We start from the raw sequence: 14,831 nt of genomic DNA, 5'->3' as shown, positions 1-14,831 counted from the left end.
CGGGGCTCGATCCCAGGACCTGGGATCATGACCTGAGCCAAAGGCAGACGTTTAATGACTGAGCCACCCAGGCGCCCCTGTATTAGCCATATTTCAAGTGCTCATAACCACATATGGAGATTTCGAGGAGATAGATCGGACTGGACAGTGCAGATCTCGACTCCATGAGGCGCACATGCAATCAACAAGTAAAAGATAGCAACCCAAGTGCAAACAGAGCAAAGATTATGAACAGGCAATTTACAAAAAAGGAGAAACTGAAGGCCATCAAGCAAAGGAGGAGATGCTCAAAGTGACTAGAAATCAGAGAAATGTGAAAGATAGCAATGCTGATGTCACTTGACAGTGAGTCCAAGTGGCAAAAATTAGAAGCTGGGTAAAGCCAACAGCTGGAGGAGATGTGGGTCCATGGGCCCCTCTGCACTGCCAGAAGACGTGACCGGGGACAGCGAGTCCAGGAGGCCACAGAGCAAATTGATTGTGTCCTGTGACCCAGCATCTCTGCATCCAGGTCTCTCTCCTAAGGGGGATTCCCACCAGGTCTCTAAGGGGACATGTCCAAGCCTGCAGTGTGGGGAGCTGGAGGCTGCCTGGTGTCCATCCCTGGGGGACACAGCTGTATGATGTGAGGGATACATCTGTGGAGCACCAAGTAGAAATTAGAAGAAAATAGATATAAGAGATGGGCAACACGGATGGATCTTTAAGGACTACTGCAAAACAGGCAAACAAGTAAGCAGGCAATAAAGTGCTAACTGGAAAAGAAAAGTAAGAAGCCAACTATAATGGAACACCCACATAAAACAATACACATTTTCAGGGGCTCCTGGGTAGCTCAGTCGTTAAGCGTCTGCCTTCCACTCGGGTCATGATCCCAGGGTCCCGGGATCGAGTCCCGCATCGGGGTCCTTGCTCAGGGGGAGCCTGCTTCTCCCTCTCCCACTCCCCCTGCTTGTGTTCCCTCTCTCTGGCTGTGTCTCTCTGTGTATCAAATAAATAAATAAAATCTTAAAAGAAAAAACAATGCACATTTTCTTTTTTTTTTAAATATTTATTTATTTATTTATTTGAGAGAGAGAGAGAATGAGAAATAGAGAGCATGAGAGGGAAGAGGGTCAGAGGGAGAAGCAGACTCCCTGCTGAGCAGGGAGCCCGATGTGGGACTCGATTCCGGGACTCCAGGATCATGACCTGAGCCGAAGGCAGTCGCTTAACCAACTGAGCCACCCAGGCGCCCAACAATGCACATTTTCAAGAAAACACACAAAAAGGGGCACTCTGAGCCTACTACAGTGTTGTACCAGAGATGGGAGGAAATCGGGGGTATTTTCCCCTAATGTTTATTTTGAAATTTTCAAAGGTATAGAAAACTCACAAGAATAGTAAAATGAATACCCACATACCACTCTCCTAGATTCGGTGGCAATTGTTACTACCTTGCCACATTTGTGCTCACGTGTATGCACCATCTCTCTCTCCCACTCCCTCTCTCCATCCGTCCTCTATATTAATATTAATGTATACCATATTTTGATAGTGTATATAAAATATATACATATATTTTTTGTGAGCCATTTGGCAGTTGCAGCCATCACAAATTTACCACTAAATAATTCAGTGTGTTTCTCCTCAAAATAAGAACATTCTCTTATCTAACCACAGTACAATGCTCACATTCAGGAAATTTAACATGGATGTATTATCTAATATCCACTCCACATTCAAATATCCTTGATCATCCCAAGAAAATCGTTCAAAGCTGTTCTCCTTTATTTCTTCTTTTTGAAATTTTTATCAAGGATCCAATCAAGGCTCATACATTGATTTTGGTTGTCACCTCTGTCTCCTTCCATCTAGAACTTTTCCCCAGCATTCCATTCATTCATTCATTCATTCATTCATTCAATTAATGGATTGATTTTTTCCTTTCCTGACATAGATCTACTTGAAGAGTCCAGGCATTTTTGGTTTTTGTTTTTTGGTTTTGGGTTGTTTGTTTGTTGGCAGAAAGTCCCTTAATTGGGAAATATCTGGTTATGCCCTCATGAGTAGATCCAGGTTAAACACTTTGGGCAGGACCAAGTGCTTTGCAGGTGATGTCGTGTCCTCAGTACATCACAGCAAGGGGGTATGTGAGCTCGACCTGTCCCATAACTAGTGATATTAGTTTTGATCACTTGGTTAAAGTGGTGACAGGTTTCTCCACGGCACTTTTTCCAAGGTATCCTTCCCCTACTTCCTCCACTGATTAGCCTCGCCTGAATTAATTATCTCTCTATTGGCTGCAAAACGGGGATTTTCTAATTCAATCTTCCCTTCTGCATGTATTAGCTGTCATTCCAGATTATTTTTTCCAAAGGGGGCAGAGGTAGCACTGAAGTCTGAGCTCCTCAGCAGCTGGGCCTCCCAGCCTCTTGAAGTATAAAATTGGTTAGAGGTGGCCTGCTCTGTGCCCTTGGGCAACCCCCCCCACCCCTCCCTGCGGACTCCTCATCAGTCAACAGGTGGATTCCGGTGGATTCTGCTCAGGAGTCTGCTGTCCCCGTGGCCCCACATACTGTCCTTTTCAGGATGTGCAGAGGGCAGCTCAGATGCCAGGCGCAAGCAGGGCAGTGGTTACCAGTCCCACAACTGATCACTCACTGGGGATGGCAGAGGTCCGCAGAACAGGAAGAGAAGGACAATAGCGGTGCGTGTTGCCCCGGTAGTGGCAGTGTTTGCTAGCTGGGCGGGGCGAGACTCGCAGCCCTCAGAGTCTAAGCCCAGGCCCGGCTCTCCTCTTTCACTTCGCCCCTCCGGAGGACCTGACGGGGCTGGGATGCACAACAGCTCACCCTGGGCACTGCAGAGACCCCGTTCAATGAAGCTTGAGCAGAGTCGCAGCCTTTAGAGAACTACAATTCCCAGAAGACACAGCAAGCTCCTGGTCCAACCCCAACTGCCCCAGAGGCCGGCTTTGAGGCTGAAGAAGGAAATCTCACCTGTCCTGGGAACTGAGAGTCCTCCTGGTCTGTACGAGGTGCGTTTCTGTCTTTGTTTCTTGGACCTACTCCTGCCTGAGAAATCCCAGTTAGGAGGCAAACCTGACGATGGTGAGATCACCTGTCCTCTCACTCATACGTGGGCGCTGAGACCCTGCTCGGTGCCAGTCTCCGGACCCGGGCGGGGGGGTGGGGGGGGCAGTTAGGTGGAGGAGACAGCGTCATGAAATGGCAGAGGCTTGGATTGGTTGGGTACCCTTTGAAACCTAGCACATATGTGCTCAGTAAATATTCGCTGGTCTAACCAACAAGCGAGCAGTCCATCTCGCCCTTGCGTTCCCTTCCATGCACCGTTTCATACAGATTTGCTAGCTCCTAGGATATTGCACTCTCCCAAAATATGCTGTATCTCTCAGTCCGGCTTCCAGGCCTTTTGCGGGCGCTGTTACCTCTACCAGAAGCACATTCAGCTTACTCGTTGAAGTATCTGTAGAGATAGCACAGAGCCTGGCACGGAGCAGGGGCACATGAAATATTTGACGAGTGAATGAATGAATGAACAAATGCCCTTGTCCATTGTACACCCCAGGAAGCAGGGACACTCGGGACCCTCCCTATTCATCTCGATCCTCCGCCCGCTCGCCCGCCTGGAATGAATGCATCCTTTTTATCCGCTCCGAGGATGGCCGGGATGGGGCAGGGGCAGGGGCCGACCGGGAGGAGGATCGGATTGGGGGCTGCCCTCGGCCCCCTCCCAGGTCTCCTAAAGGGTCAGCTTTTCCGGACGTGGGGAGTTTGCCTCTGCCCGAAACTTAGCCCCGGTCACCTGACTCCCACGACCAGCCCTCCCGCCCCTTACTATCCCGGACACCCCAGACCGACACGGAGCCAACAGCACGTGGTCCAGGGGGCCCAGCTTCCCATTGGTTGCTCGTCTCCTTCCTTCCCCGCGATTGGCAGAGGCCCCAGCCTCAGGTTTCCCCCCCTCCGCGCCCTGCGGTGGTACAGCCTGCCGCGGCTTTAGGCGGGGTGGGAAGGTCCACTGTGCCGCGGTGCGGGGGGGTCGGGAAGAGCCGGGCGAGGCGGAGGGATCCCTCTGGAATGTTTCCGTCGGACCCACCCGGGGCAGGGCGGCACGGCGCGGATTGGCTACGAACGTCGGACGGCCGCTCCTGATTGGCGGGGCGCGGGCGCGGGCCCCGCCCTCCCTGGCCGCGGCTGCGGGAGAGGCCCGGGCCGGAGTTTGCGGAGGGCCGAGCCGGGCGTGCGCGGGGAGGCGGCGGCGGCGCAGGTGAGTGCCCCCGCGGGCGGGGCGCGGCGCGGCCGCTTCCGGGGACCCCAGCGCTTACCTGCGGGGTCGCAGAGCAGCGGGGATCCGGCGGATCGAGCGGGGTGGGGCCGGCCCCATGGACAGGGCTGGACGTCTAGGTTGGCCTTCAGGATGCCCGAGGCCCCCTCCCAGAGAGGCGCCCATCGCCCCTCCCGGGGCAGGGTCAAACGCCTCCCGCCGCTGGGATGGGGTCGACAGCCCACCCCGCTCCCTGCGCTCCTCTGGACAGTCCCCGTCCCGATGGGCACGGGCGCGGGGTCGGCATTCTGAGCCCTGCATGGGCACCTCCCTGCAGCCGGCCTCGTCCCAATCCTCCAGGGCCTAGAGGGAGCTGGAGAGGACCGAGGTCCCGATAATAATAATGAAAAAATCACCCCGGCTAGCATTTTTTGAACGCTTCCGTGTCAAGTATTTACCATGCGTATCACTGAGTCTAAACACTCTATGGGAGATGCTGTTACTTCTTTTAGAGGTGAAGCAACAGACCCAGAGAGGTGGAGTGACTTGCCCAAGGTGACACAGCTAGTAAGTGTCAGATCGGGAACTCGAACCCGTGCTTCAGAGTCCAGAACTGGAGTCTCAGCCACTAGATTCGATGGCTCCGTGGCTCAGGTGTTCCTGACCGGCTCCGCTGCCCTGCTGCTGCTCCCACCTCCAGCCATGCACACATGTGGGCCACACCTGCTGCTCTTTGCTTTCCCCCCAAGGGGTCACCAGACACCAGCCCTGCCTTGCCTCCCCTGAGCTGGGAAAGACAGGGACTGAATACCTAAGTAGAGAGTGACACCTGCAGGGGAGATAGGGGGCCCCGGGGTCCTTTGCCCGCTGGGCCCCTCTGGGAAGCCTGGGCTGAGGCCTGGGCAGTAGGCGTTCTCCCCGGAAATACCCAGGAGCCGGTTTTTCAAGACTGAATCAGAGGCCTCCTGCCCTCCTCTCCGAAGCAATATCCTACTGGAAAGGGGAGGCTGGGTGTGGTGGCCCCCCTCCCGCAGCTTATGTCAGCTCCCAGGAACCCCCTTCCCCACTTCCTGCTGCCCCCACTGTGACTCTGCGTGATCGTGGGGTTGTTTAGTTTCAGGCCCTTCGCAGGGAAGAGAGGGTGGGGATGCTGGGATTCCAGCCAGTGTGCTTGGCGCCCAGGCTGACACTCTTTTTCCTCCATCCCTATGTTCAGGTTTGAGGGGAACCTGGGAACTTGGGGAGGGGGTAGCAGTTAGCAACTCCACCACATGTTCTGAGGATAGGAAGGCTCAGAGACTAGTCAGAATGAGGACAGAAGGCACATTCATCCATTCTACAAACATTTATTGAGCACCTGTCATGTGCCAGGCACTGTTCTTGGCACAGAGGACACAATAGTGAACAAGACAAAAATCCCTGCTCTGTGGGAGCTGCCATTCTAGTTGGGGGGAAACAGGCAACAAGCAAGTTAACGAGTAAATAAAGAAGGTATCTGCAGATGGTAGTAAGTGCTATGTGCTATGAATAAAAGTGCTATGAATAAAATATGAGGGGATGGCATGGTAGAATCTGTGGGTAAGGGGGTGGCTTGGAGGAGGTGACTTTGGAGACAAGATCTAAATGAAAAAAGGAGGTAGCCCTGCAAAGATCAGGCAGGGGGCCCATCCCAGGCAAAAGCTCTGAGGCTAGACGGCGCTTCGAATAGTGTGGCTGGGGCACCAGCTGCAGTCCAAGTGGCAATTCTGCAGGGGTCTGTGACTCATATTAAGGAGTGTGGAGCTTTTCCTCCGTAAGGTGGGAAATCGTAGGATTCGAAGCCGGGGAATGACGCGATCTGGTTTACATTTTAAAATAGAGACATGAGGTGAAATAGCAGCCTAAGACTGAAAGACAAGAGTTCTGCCAGGGCAACATGTAATTAAGTTCATGGGCCTGACCCGTCTGGACCACAGGGGCGGTTCCAACAGGCTGGGGCAAGCCAGGGAAGCTGCCTGGAGGAGGTGGCCTAGACTAGGCCTCCTCAGGCGGAGTGGACTGGGATGTTCCTGGGCGGGGCAGGGGAGGAGGCCATAATAATAATGACAATAATAGTAACAGTTTCCTCATAGCGAATGTCAGACAAAATGCTAATCAGGTTGTATGCATAATCTCTTTGGATTCCCATAAGCACCCTGAGAGACAGGAATTCTGCTTGTTTTTTTGGATGAGAAAACTGAGGCCCCATCACATGAAGTGACTTGCCCACGGCTACGCAGCTGGTAAGTGGCAGGGGTGGGATTTGAACCCAGGCCACCCTGCCTCTTCTAGTCTGGAAGGCAAATTCATTAATCACTTACTTTCCTCACTACCATTATTCCCTCCTCACAGGTGAGGACGTGGAAACTCGCCTGAACCAGGGCAGCAAGCCTAGGCAGAGTAAGGAGGTTGGGAATGGGTGATCAGGATGTGGAGGCCCTGGGTAAAGGAGGAAATCTGAATCTTGTCAACTGACTGAAAGGTGGTACAGATGGAAATAGTAGTTAAAAAAAAAATCACCATTTATGGAACGCTTCTCATGTGCCAGGAACTGTTCCAGGCACATATATGATTTCCTTGGAGCTCAGAGAAGTTAAGACACTTGCCCAAGGTCACACAGCTAGTAAGAGGAGAAGCCAGGTTCCAGACTCATGTTCGCAGCATCCCGCTAAGATGTATGAGGGGCTGCAGGAGAACCAGAGGAGGTGATAATGAGGGGTTTGGGATTTTTTTTTGTTTTTTTGTTTTTGTTTTTGTTTTTCTTTTTAAGCATCACTGAGTGCGATGAAATAATCTGAGGAGACAGCATTGGTTTATTCATTCAGAATTTGTTTTTTGTCAAATATTCAGCAAATGCCTACTGTGATGGGTGCTGTGAATAGAGAGATGAAGTAACCAATAAAAGACTAGTATCCCGAATATATATAAAGCGTTCCCACAAATCAATAAGAAAAAAGACGGGCATTACAATAAAAAACAAACTGTACAGTTTTTTTTTTAAGATTTTATTCATTTATTCATGAGAGAGACAGAGGGAGAGAGAGAGGGAGAGAGAAGCAGAGGGAGAAGCAGGCTCCCAAGGAGCAGGGAGCCCGATGCGGGACTCGATCCCAGGACCCTGGGACCATGACCTGAGCCGAAGGCAGACGCCTAACCATCTGAGCCACCCAGGCGCCCCAAACTGTACAGTTTTTAAAAATGGGCAAAGACTTCAAGAGGCAATTCACAAAGGGACAGATCCAAGCAGTTAATAAATGTCTTAAAAGTTGTTAAGCATGGAGCACATGGGTGGCTCAGTCGGTTGAGCATCCAACTCTTGATTTCCACTCAGGTTATGATCTCAGGGTCGTGAGTCAAGCCCCGCATTGGGCTCCGCACTGGCAGTGGAGCCTGCTTAAGATTCTCTCCCTCCCTCTTCCTCTGCCCTTCCCTGCCCACCCTATAAAAAAGAAAGTTGGGGTGCCTGGGTGGCTCAGTTGGTTAAGCGTCTGCCTTCGGCTCAGGTCATGATCCTGGAGTCCCGGGATCGAGTCCCGCGTCGGGCTCCCTGCTCGGCGGGGAGTCTGCTTCTCCCTCTGACCTTCTTCCCTCTCGTGCTCTCTGTCTCTCATTCTCTCTCTCTCAAATAAATAAATAAAATCTTAAAAAAAAAAAAAAGAAAAAGACCTCAGTTAAAAAAAATAAAAATAAAAAAGAAAGTTGTTCAGCATCCTTGATTATGAAGGGAATGGAGGGAGTGAAAACAAAACCACAGGGAAAGCTGAGGGAGATACTCTGTGTCTTTGTGGGTAGACGGAGCACCTACCCTGTCCCCAGCACTATGCTGGGAAGCAAAGGATGAGGGCCACAGAGGTGGGGCTTGTGCTTTTGCTGGTGAGACAAGTCGCCCTTGGGGCAGGGACTACAGCCTTGGCCCTCTCTCTCCCCAGAGCCAAGCACAGGGGCTGGTGGGCCAATGAATATTAGGATCAATCATCCATCCAGTCATTCAGCAAATATTTATTGAGCACCTGCTACACACCAGGCACTGTTCTCTGCCCTGAGAATATAGGGATGAACAAGGCAGACGAAATGCCTTGCCCTTTCAGAAAACAGTGAACAAGACAGTGGATGAAACATATATGCCACCTGAAAGAGATGCGCAAATGAGTTGCAGGGATGCCAGAGGGCAGAGTCAAGTGCAGAAGCACTGAGGCTGGGCTGCCCGTGGTGTGCCAGAGGGGCAGGGACAAGGCCCGTGTGCCTGGCGGAGAGTGGCAGGAAGGGAGAGGAGGGAGGTGATGGGGGCAGATCTTTTGGGGCCTGTGGGTAGAGGGGAGGACGTTGACTTTTACTCTGAAGGAGGTGGGAGCCCTGGGAGGGGTCGGAGCAGCGGACAGGCGTGACATGACTTACGTTTTACAGGATCATTCTGGCTGCTGTGTTGACACACGGCGTGGAGGGCGAGGGCAGAAGCCTGCAGACTGGGAGGAGGCAACTGCACTAGTGTAGGTGAGAGACGCTGGGGGCTGGAGCGGGCGCTACCGGAGGAGGTGTTGGAGAACAGACGAATGAATGCGAGCGCAAACAAATGGAGGCACGAGAGTGGGTGCAGCGCCCTGGGTTTGGCTGAATCCAGGACGGCCCCCTGGAGGAAGAGGTTTTAAAGGAGGGAGCAGGAAGTCCCCTTTACACAAAAAACAGAATTTGGCATAATGGGATCCTCGCCTCGCCTGGCCAGGTGGGGGGAATGTCCCCACTTGCAGAGCAGACATCCCAGGCCCAGGGAGATGGAGTTGCTTAGGGAGCCACTCTGCATGGGCATCAGACAGACCCGAGAGTGCAGCCGGCTCCTGTGACTTTGGACGTGTGACTCGAAATGAAGTCCGAACGCTTTCCCAGTCTGGAAGGCCCGCAGAGTCGACCCCTCCCACCCCCGTCACCTCTTGTCCCGCCCCTCTTCAGTCTCTCATTGCTCGCTGCACTGCAGTTACAGTGGGCTCTTGCTGATCTGTGAGCCTGAGAGCCTGCTCAGAACCCTCCCGTGGCCGCCACCTCACTCAGAGCAAAGGCCTGAGTCCTCCCTGGGCGCCCGAGGCCCTGCTCACTCTGCCCGATCCCCTCCCTGCCCGCACCTCCTCCCGCTGTCCCCCTTAGCACTCTGTTCCAACCCCACAGGCCTCCTTGCTGCTCCTCAAACACACCAAGCACGTCTCCACTTCAGGGCCTTCGTACTGGCCGTTCCCTCTGCCTGGAGCCCTCTTGCCTCACATCCTCATATGGATACTTCTTCCTGTCACTCAGGTCTCAGGTTCAGTTTCACCTGCTCAGAGAGGCCCTCTTTGACCTTGTCTGTAGAAGAACTTGTCTTGTTTGATTGTCTTCATAGCACAAATAGTAATCATAATAGACTTTTACACATGTGCTTGCTCACTGTGCATCTTCTCTGGACTATATGCTCTGGACAGCATGGACAGAGCCCCAGCTAACATATGTGGCACCTGGGAGAGAACCGGAAGGAGGCAGCCCTTCCTCCCGGCAGACACATCAGCTCGGCCTGTAGCTCGGCAAGCAGAGCACAGGCTGAATTTCAGTCCCACTTGCAACCCTGGTCTGGTGCTTTTGCACAGTGAACAACCTGTGTAACTGCGCATGGTGGCCCTGGTCAGGGGCCTTGCTTATCTTACTGAAGGCAATATCTACGGTGGTGCATGGAATATAGTAAGTATGCAAAAAATATTTGTTTTGAAAGGAGGGAGGAAGAAAGAAACAGAATGGAGGTAGAGAAAAGAAAACAGAGGAAAGAAAAAGAGTAGATCAGTCAGGACAGGTTTTGCTACAGTAACAAACAACCCCCCAAATCTTAGTGGCGGAACTCCACAAGGCTTATTTTTTTTTGTTCCTGCTACGTCACTGCAGCTCAGCAGGAGGTTCCATTCATTATCAAATGCAGCCTGCCTGGGAGATATAGATCCCCCAGAGTCTCTGGCTCCAGTGATTAAATGCTTCAGCCCAGAAACATGTGTCTCACAACTCATTGGTCAGAAGTAGTCATATGTCTGCCCAGTCACAAGGAGGTCAGCAAGTGTCACCTGCCTGTGTGCTTTGAAGGGAGAGTCAGAAATTTTTGGTGCACAGCACTAGTGAGTGTCAGTGCCAATAGAAAAATAAAGGGGAATGTAACCACTTTGAGCCTCCATTTTCTCATCTGTTAAATGGGCATAATCATAACATAATGTTGTCCCCACGTCCCGATGCGATGTGAGGATGAAGTAAGGTCACAGCGCAGTTTGCTTGGGGTCTTAGTAGGTATTAGCTACCATTATTACTTCCGTACAAGGTATGTAAGTGCTGGGCCCGGGTTTCGAACCGAGGCTTTTCTGTTCTCCAAATATCTCATAAGGCCAGTAGGGTGCTGATAGTGTGGGAGAGGCGGCCCGAGGCCACTGCCCAGGCCCTGAGCCCATTTTCCTGCCCTGCAGATCTCCTGAGTGTGCCTGCGCTTCTCACTGCTCATGCCGCTGGGACTGGGGCGGCGGAAAAAGGCGCCGCCTCTGGTGGAAAATGAGGAGGCTGAGCCAGGCCGTGGGGGGCTGGGCGTGGGGGAGCCGGGGCCCCTGGGTGGGGGTGGGGCAGGGGGGCCCCAAATGGGCCTGCCTCCCCCTCCCCCAGCCCTGCGGCCCCGCCTCGTGTTCCACACCCAGCTGGCCCACGGCAGTCCCACGGGCCGCATCGAGGGCTTCACCAATGTCAAGGAGCTGTACGGCAAGATCGCCGAGGCCTTCCGGCTGCCAGCTGCTGAGGTACCCGTGGGGGAGCCGGGCACCAGGGTCCCTGATGGTGGGCTGAGGCCCGGGCATGCCTCCTGCTCGGGAGCAGCGGCTCAGATGCTGGAGCTGCACATGCCGAGGCCTGCTCCCCAGTGACTTACGGGGAACTGCAGGACAAGCCTGGGTGCTGAGCTCCCTTCAGGCATTGGGAGGCCTGTGCCCCAGCAGCCTGCAGAAATGGGTGGCCAGGGCTGGATGTGACCTTCCCAGCGTGCATCGGGAGGCTTGCGCCCCCGCCGATTACGGGGTCTGGAGGTCAGATGCGAGATTCATTTCTCTGTGATGCATTGGGAGGCCTTACCCGGAGGACCTGGGAGCCGAAGGAAGGGAGGCAAAAAGGGCAACAGTAGGATTGAGCAGGAGGTAGATGCGGGGGTCTCAGAAGGTGTGTGGTGGGTATTCTCTGCCCCTTCATTCATTCCACAAGCCCTTACTGAGCACCCGTTGTGTGCCAGGCTCTGTGCCCTGGGGGCCGCAGGGAGCTTTTGCTAGGACAGAAATATCAGCCCTAGCAGAGCTGCATCCTAGTGGGGGCCACTCTGGGGGGGGACCCCCAGCCCTTTCCCAGCTCCCCCCGTTCCCCCTCAGGCGGTTGTTAGCAAAGGGCAAGGGAAGGAGGTGAGGGTTGAGTGTCTCCCGCCCATGCAGGTGATGTTCTGTACCCTCAACACCCACAAAGTGGACATGGACAAGCTCTTGGGAGGCCAGATCGGGCTGGAGGACTTCATCTTTGCCCACATCAAGGGGCAGCGCAAGGAGGTAGAGGTGTTCAAGTCAGAGGAGGCGCTGGGGCTCACCATCACTGACAACGGGGCCGGCTATGCCTTCATCAAGGTGCTTGGGGTGGATGGGGCACCCGGAGTCCTGAGGGTAAAGATGGGCCATGGGACCCAAGGGCAGAGCCATGGGGGCTGACAGCTCCTCTCCCCACAGCGCATTAAGGAGGGAAGCGTGATTGATCACATCCAGCTCATCAGCGTGGGTGACATGATTGAGGCCATCAACGGGCAGAGTCTGCTGGGCTGCCGACACTACGAGGTGGCCCGTCTGCTCAAGGAGCTGCCCCGAGGCCGCACCTTCACGCTGAAGCTCACAGAGCCCCGCAAGGCCTTTGGTGAGGGGCCTGCCTCCTGGACCACTGCTGTTAGCTTGGGTTCAGGCCACAGTGGCAGGGAGACACCAGCAGGTGGCACCCAAGGCCAGCCAGCTGCAGTAGAAGGTGGGGGCCCCGCCTTGCCCTGGGGTGGGGGTGCTGGCTCTCCACCCAGCCTGGGAGGAGGGTGAGAACAAGGAGGAAGTTGCCCCCACACCCAGCTTCCTGGAACCATTGGCCCAGCCAAGCGCCCCAACCCTGGCGAGCCCCTCCAGTCCTGAGAAGCCAGGGTTGGCTGCCCTGTTCCTGCACCCCCACTTTTCCGTCTGACTTCACTAACTCTCTGGAATGGGCCTGAGGCCCCTGAGGTGGGGGTGGGGGACTCTCAAACACTTCCCCAGGCAGATAGGGCTGGTCTTTGGCCCAGCAGCTGGATCCCCTTGGCCTTGGGGAGAACAGCTCAAGACCCAGGCCCCACCCCCTTCCTGTCCCTCAGGCCCTGGGAACTGGGCCCCCTTCTGTCTCGCCTCCAGCCTTTTCCATTCTCAGCCCCTGGCTGTCCTTCCCCCATCCATGCCAAGCTGGAGTCAGGAGTCCTGCCCTCCCGGGATCACCTCAGGCCCCAACTCCCCAGAGCCTGCAGAAACTTAGAGAAGGTAGAAGGGGGTATCTGAGGCCAGGCTGCCTGGGGTCCTGCCCAGGGCATGCTGGAATTGGGCTTCCCAGACCCTCACCCCTTCCCTGCCTCCCACAGACATGATCGGTGTACGCTCAGGGGGTGGCCGCCCTGGCTCTGGCCCCCAGCTGGGCACTGGCCGAGGGACCCTCCGGCTCAGATCCCGCGGCCCTGCCACAGTAGAGGATGTGGTGAGTGTTCTAGCCCGGCCCCAGCCCTCCTTCCCTGGGCATCCGTAGGTGGCTGCATCCTTTGTTAGCTGAGGGGCTCTGGGCACTAGATTCAAATCTACCTCCGCCCCGTACCAGCTCTGGGACCTTTGTTGGGTAGGCGGGCCTCAGTTTCCTTGTTTGTAAAGTAAGGGGATAGTAATACTGTCACAGGGTTGTGGTGAGGATGAGCTGTGGGTTAGTACACGTAAAGTGGTGAAAAGAGCATCCTGCGCTTAATAAGTACAATTACAAATATATTCACATTATTGTGATGTTATTGTCCCTCCTCCCACCCCGCCCTCCCCCACCCCCCCAGCCCTCAGCCTTTGAGGAGAAGGCGATTGAGAAGGTGGATGACCTGCTGGAGAGTTACATGGGCATCAGGGACACGGAGTTGGGTGAGTGGGGACGCCTGGATCTGGGGATGGGTGCGAGCCTTGGGGAAGGGGCTTCTGGGTCCTGTGGGGCTGGGTCTACCCTGAGTACCTCTGTCATCTGTGCTTCCATTCTGCGCCCCACCCCCCCACCCTTGTCCAGCGGCCACCATGGTGGAGCTTGGAAAGGACAAAAGGAACCCAGATGAGCTAGCCGAGGCCCTGGATGAACGGCTTGGTGACTTTGCCTTCCCTGATGAGTTCGTCTTTGACGTCTGGGGTGCCATTGGGGATGCCAAGGTCGGCCGCTTCTAGGCCCCCTTCCAGACCTCTCAGTGACCTGGCTCTGCTTGGTGGGAGCCCCGAGTGGGAGGGCCACCATGGCCTGGACCCCAGCATCCGGCTTGGACCTTGCTCAGCAGCCCAAGGATGATGCAGAGTGGAGGTGGGGCCGGGCCTCCGCCCCACTCCAATCGGTACCACCCCTCCCCAGCTCCCACCCTGGCTGGGGTCCCCGGTCCCCGCCTTGCCCTGTTCCCCACCTACCTCAGCCGGGTCAGGCGCAGGGGGTGGGGGGGGGGAGGGACCAGCCAGATTGGGTGGCCACCCCCGCCCCCAGCACTTTCCGTATCAGCTGCCAAACTGGTCTCTCATCTCCCTGGGGCCTGTTTGGGGGTCGTGACCTCCCTAGTTTCCTGCTGCAGGGAATGCAGAAGGGGGGCATCCCCCCCTCAGCAAATGCAATAATGCCCTCCCCCCCATGCCCCACCCAGAGAGGAGCCCCCTCACCTTGGAGTCTGTTACCTCCGCATTTGAAACACTAGTCTGCTGTGAACCCCAACCTCCCTCCCTCCCCTGCCCTCTGTGTCGCCCACAGCCCAGCCCCAGACAGAAGGGGCAGGAGGGAGGATGGCGGTGGGCTTTTGTATCTGAATTTGCTGTCTTGAACATAAAGAATCTATCTGCTGTTGGACCTGTGTGGCGGCTTCAGCTTTGGGGTGGGAGAAGGGGGTGAGCCAAGGCTGGGAAAGAATGTAGCAGCTGAAATCCATCCTCCTCGGGCTCCAGATTGAATTAGGAGCCTGGCTGGGCCACCCCCCCAACCCGTTCCGCCTGACGAGGTTTCTGGCTGTGGGCCACCAGGCTTCCAGTCAAAGGCCGGAGCTTCCTGGCCTACTGAGGTTCAAGTCTTGCTCCCTCTCGAACAAGGCCTCCTGCCACCTCAAGCCTGATGTGAACAGTGGGCGCCAAGCTGTTACAGCCCAGGGCCATAGGGGACACCACCAGGGCCCAGAGATGCGGAAGCCTGGCTTGGGAAAAGAAAGATGGGGGGCCCAATCACGGAACACTACATCACAAACTAATGATGTCCTGTATGGT

At 55.1% G+C, this 14,831-nt stretch overlaps 1 protein-coding gene across 8 annotated transcripts; it reads left to right on the top strand.

The window, feature by feature from the left end:
• Window positions 1-2,715: 2,715 nt before the first annotated feature.
• Window positions 2,716-14,424, top strand: GIPC1 (GIPC PDZ domain containing family member 1). Of its 8 annotated transcripts, none has more exons than XM_027582321.2 (10): window positions 2,716-3,019; window positions 6,440-6,530; window positions 6,640-6,687; window positions 8,692-8,778; window positions 10,749-11,069; window positions 11,745-11,930; window positions 12,030-12,315; window positions 12,944-13,056; window positions 13,394-13,475; window positions 13,615-14,424. In XM_027582321.2, exons 5-10 carry the CDS (start codon window positions 10,782-10,784, stop codon window positions 13,764-13,766), a joined length of 1,107 nt encoding a protein of 368 aa, XP_027438122.1. In that variant the 5' UTR covers window positions 2,716-3,019; window positions 6,440-6,530; window positions 6,640-6,687; window positions 8,692-8,778; window positions 10,749-10,781; the 3' UTR covers window positions 13,767-14,424. The 8 variants fall into 8 exon arrangements, with proteins under 8 accessions (XP_027438122.1, XP_027438120.1, XP_027438124.1 ...); XM_027582320.1 differs by lacking the exon at window positions 2,716-3,019 and adding an exon at window positions 4,111-4,272; XM_027582319.2 differs by lacking the exon at window positions 6,640-6,687.
• Window positions 14,425-14,831: the final 407 nt, after the last annotated feature.

The sequence above is a fragment of the Zalophus californianus genome, chromosome 1 (assembly GCF_009762305.2).
Source record: "Zalophus californianus isolate mZalCal1 chromosome 1, mZalCal1.pri.v2, whole genome shotgun sequence".
Classification (NCBI taxonomy): Eukaryota; Metazoa; Chordata; class Mammalia; order Carnivora; family Otariidae; genus Zalophus; species Zalophus californianus.
Note: the sequence above shows the minus strand (reverse complement) of the source record. Positions and strands in the feature narration are given on the sequence as shown.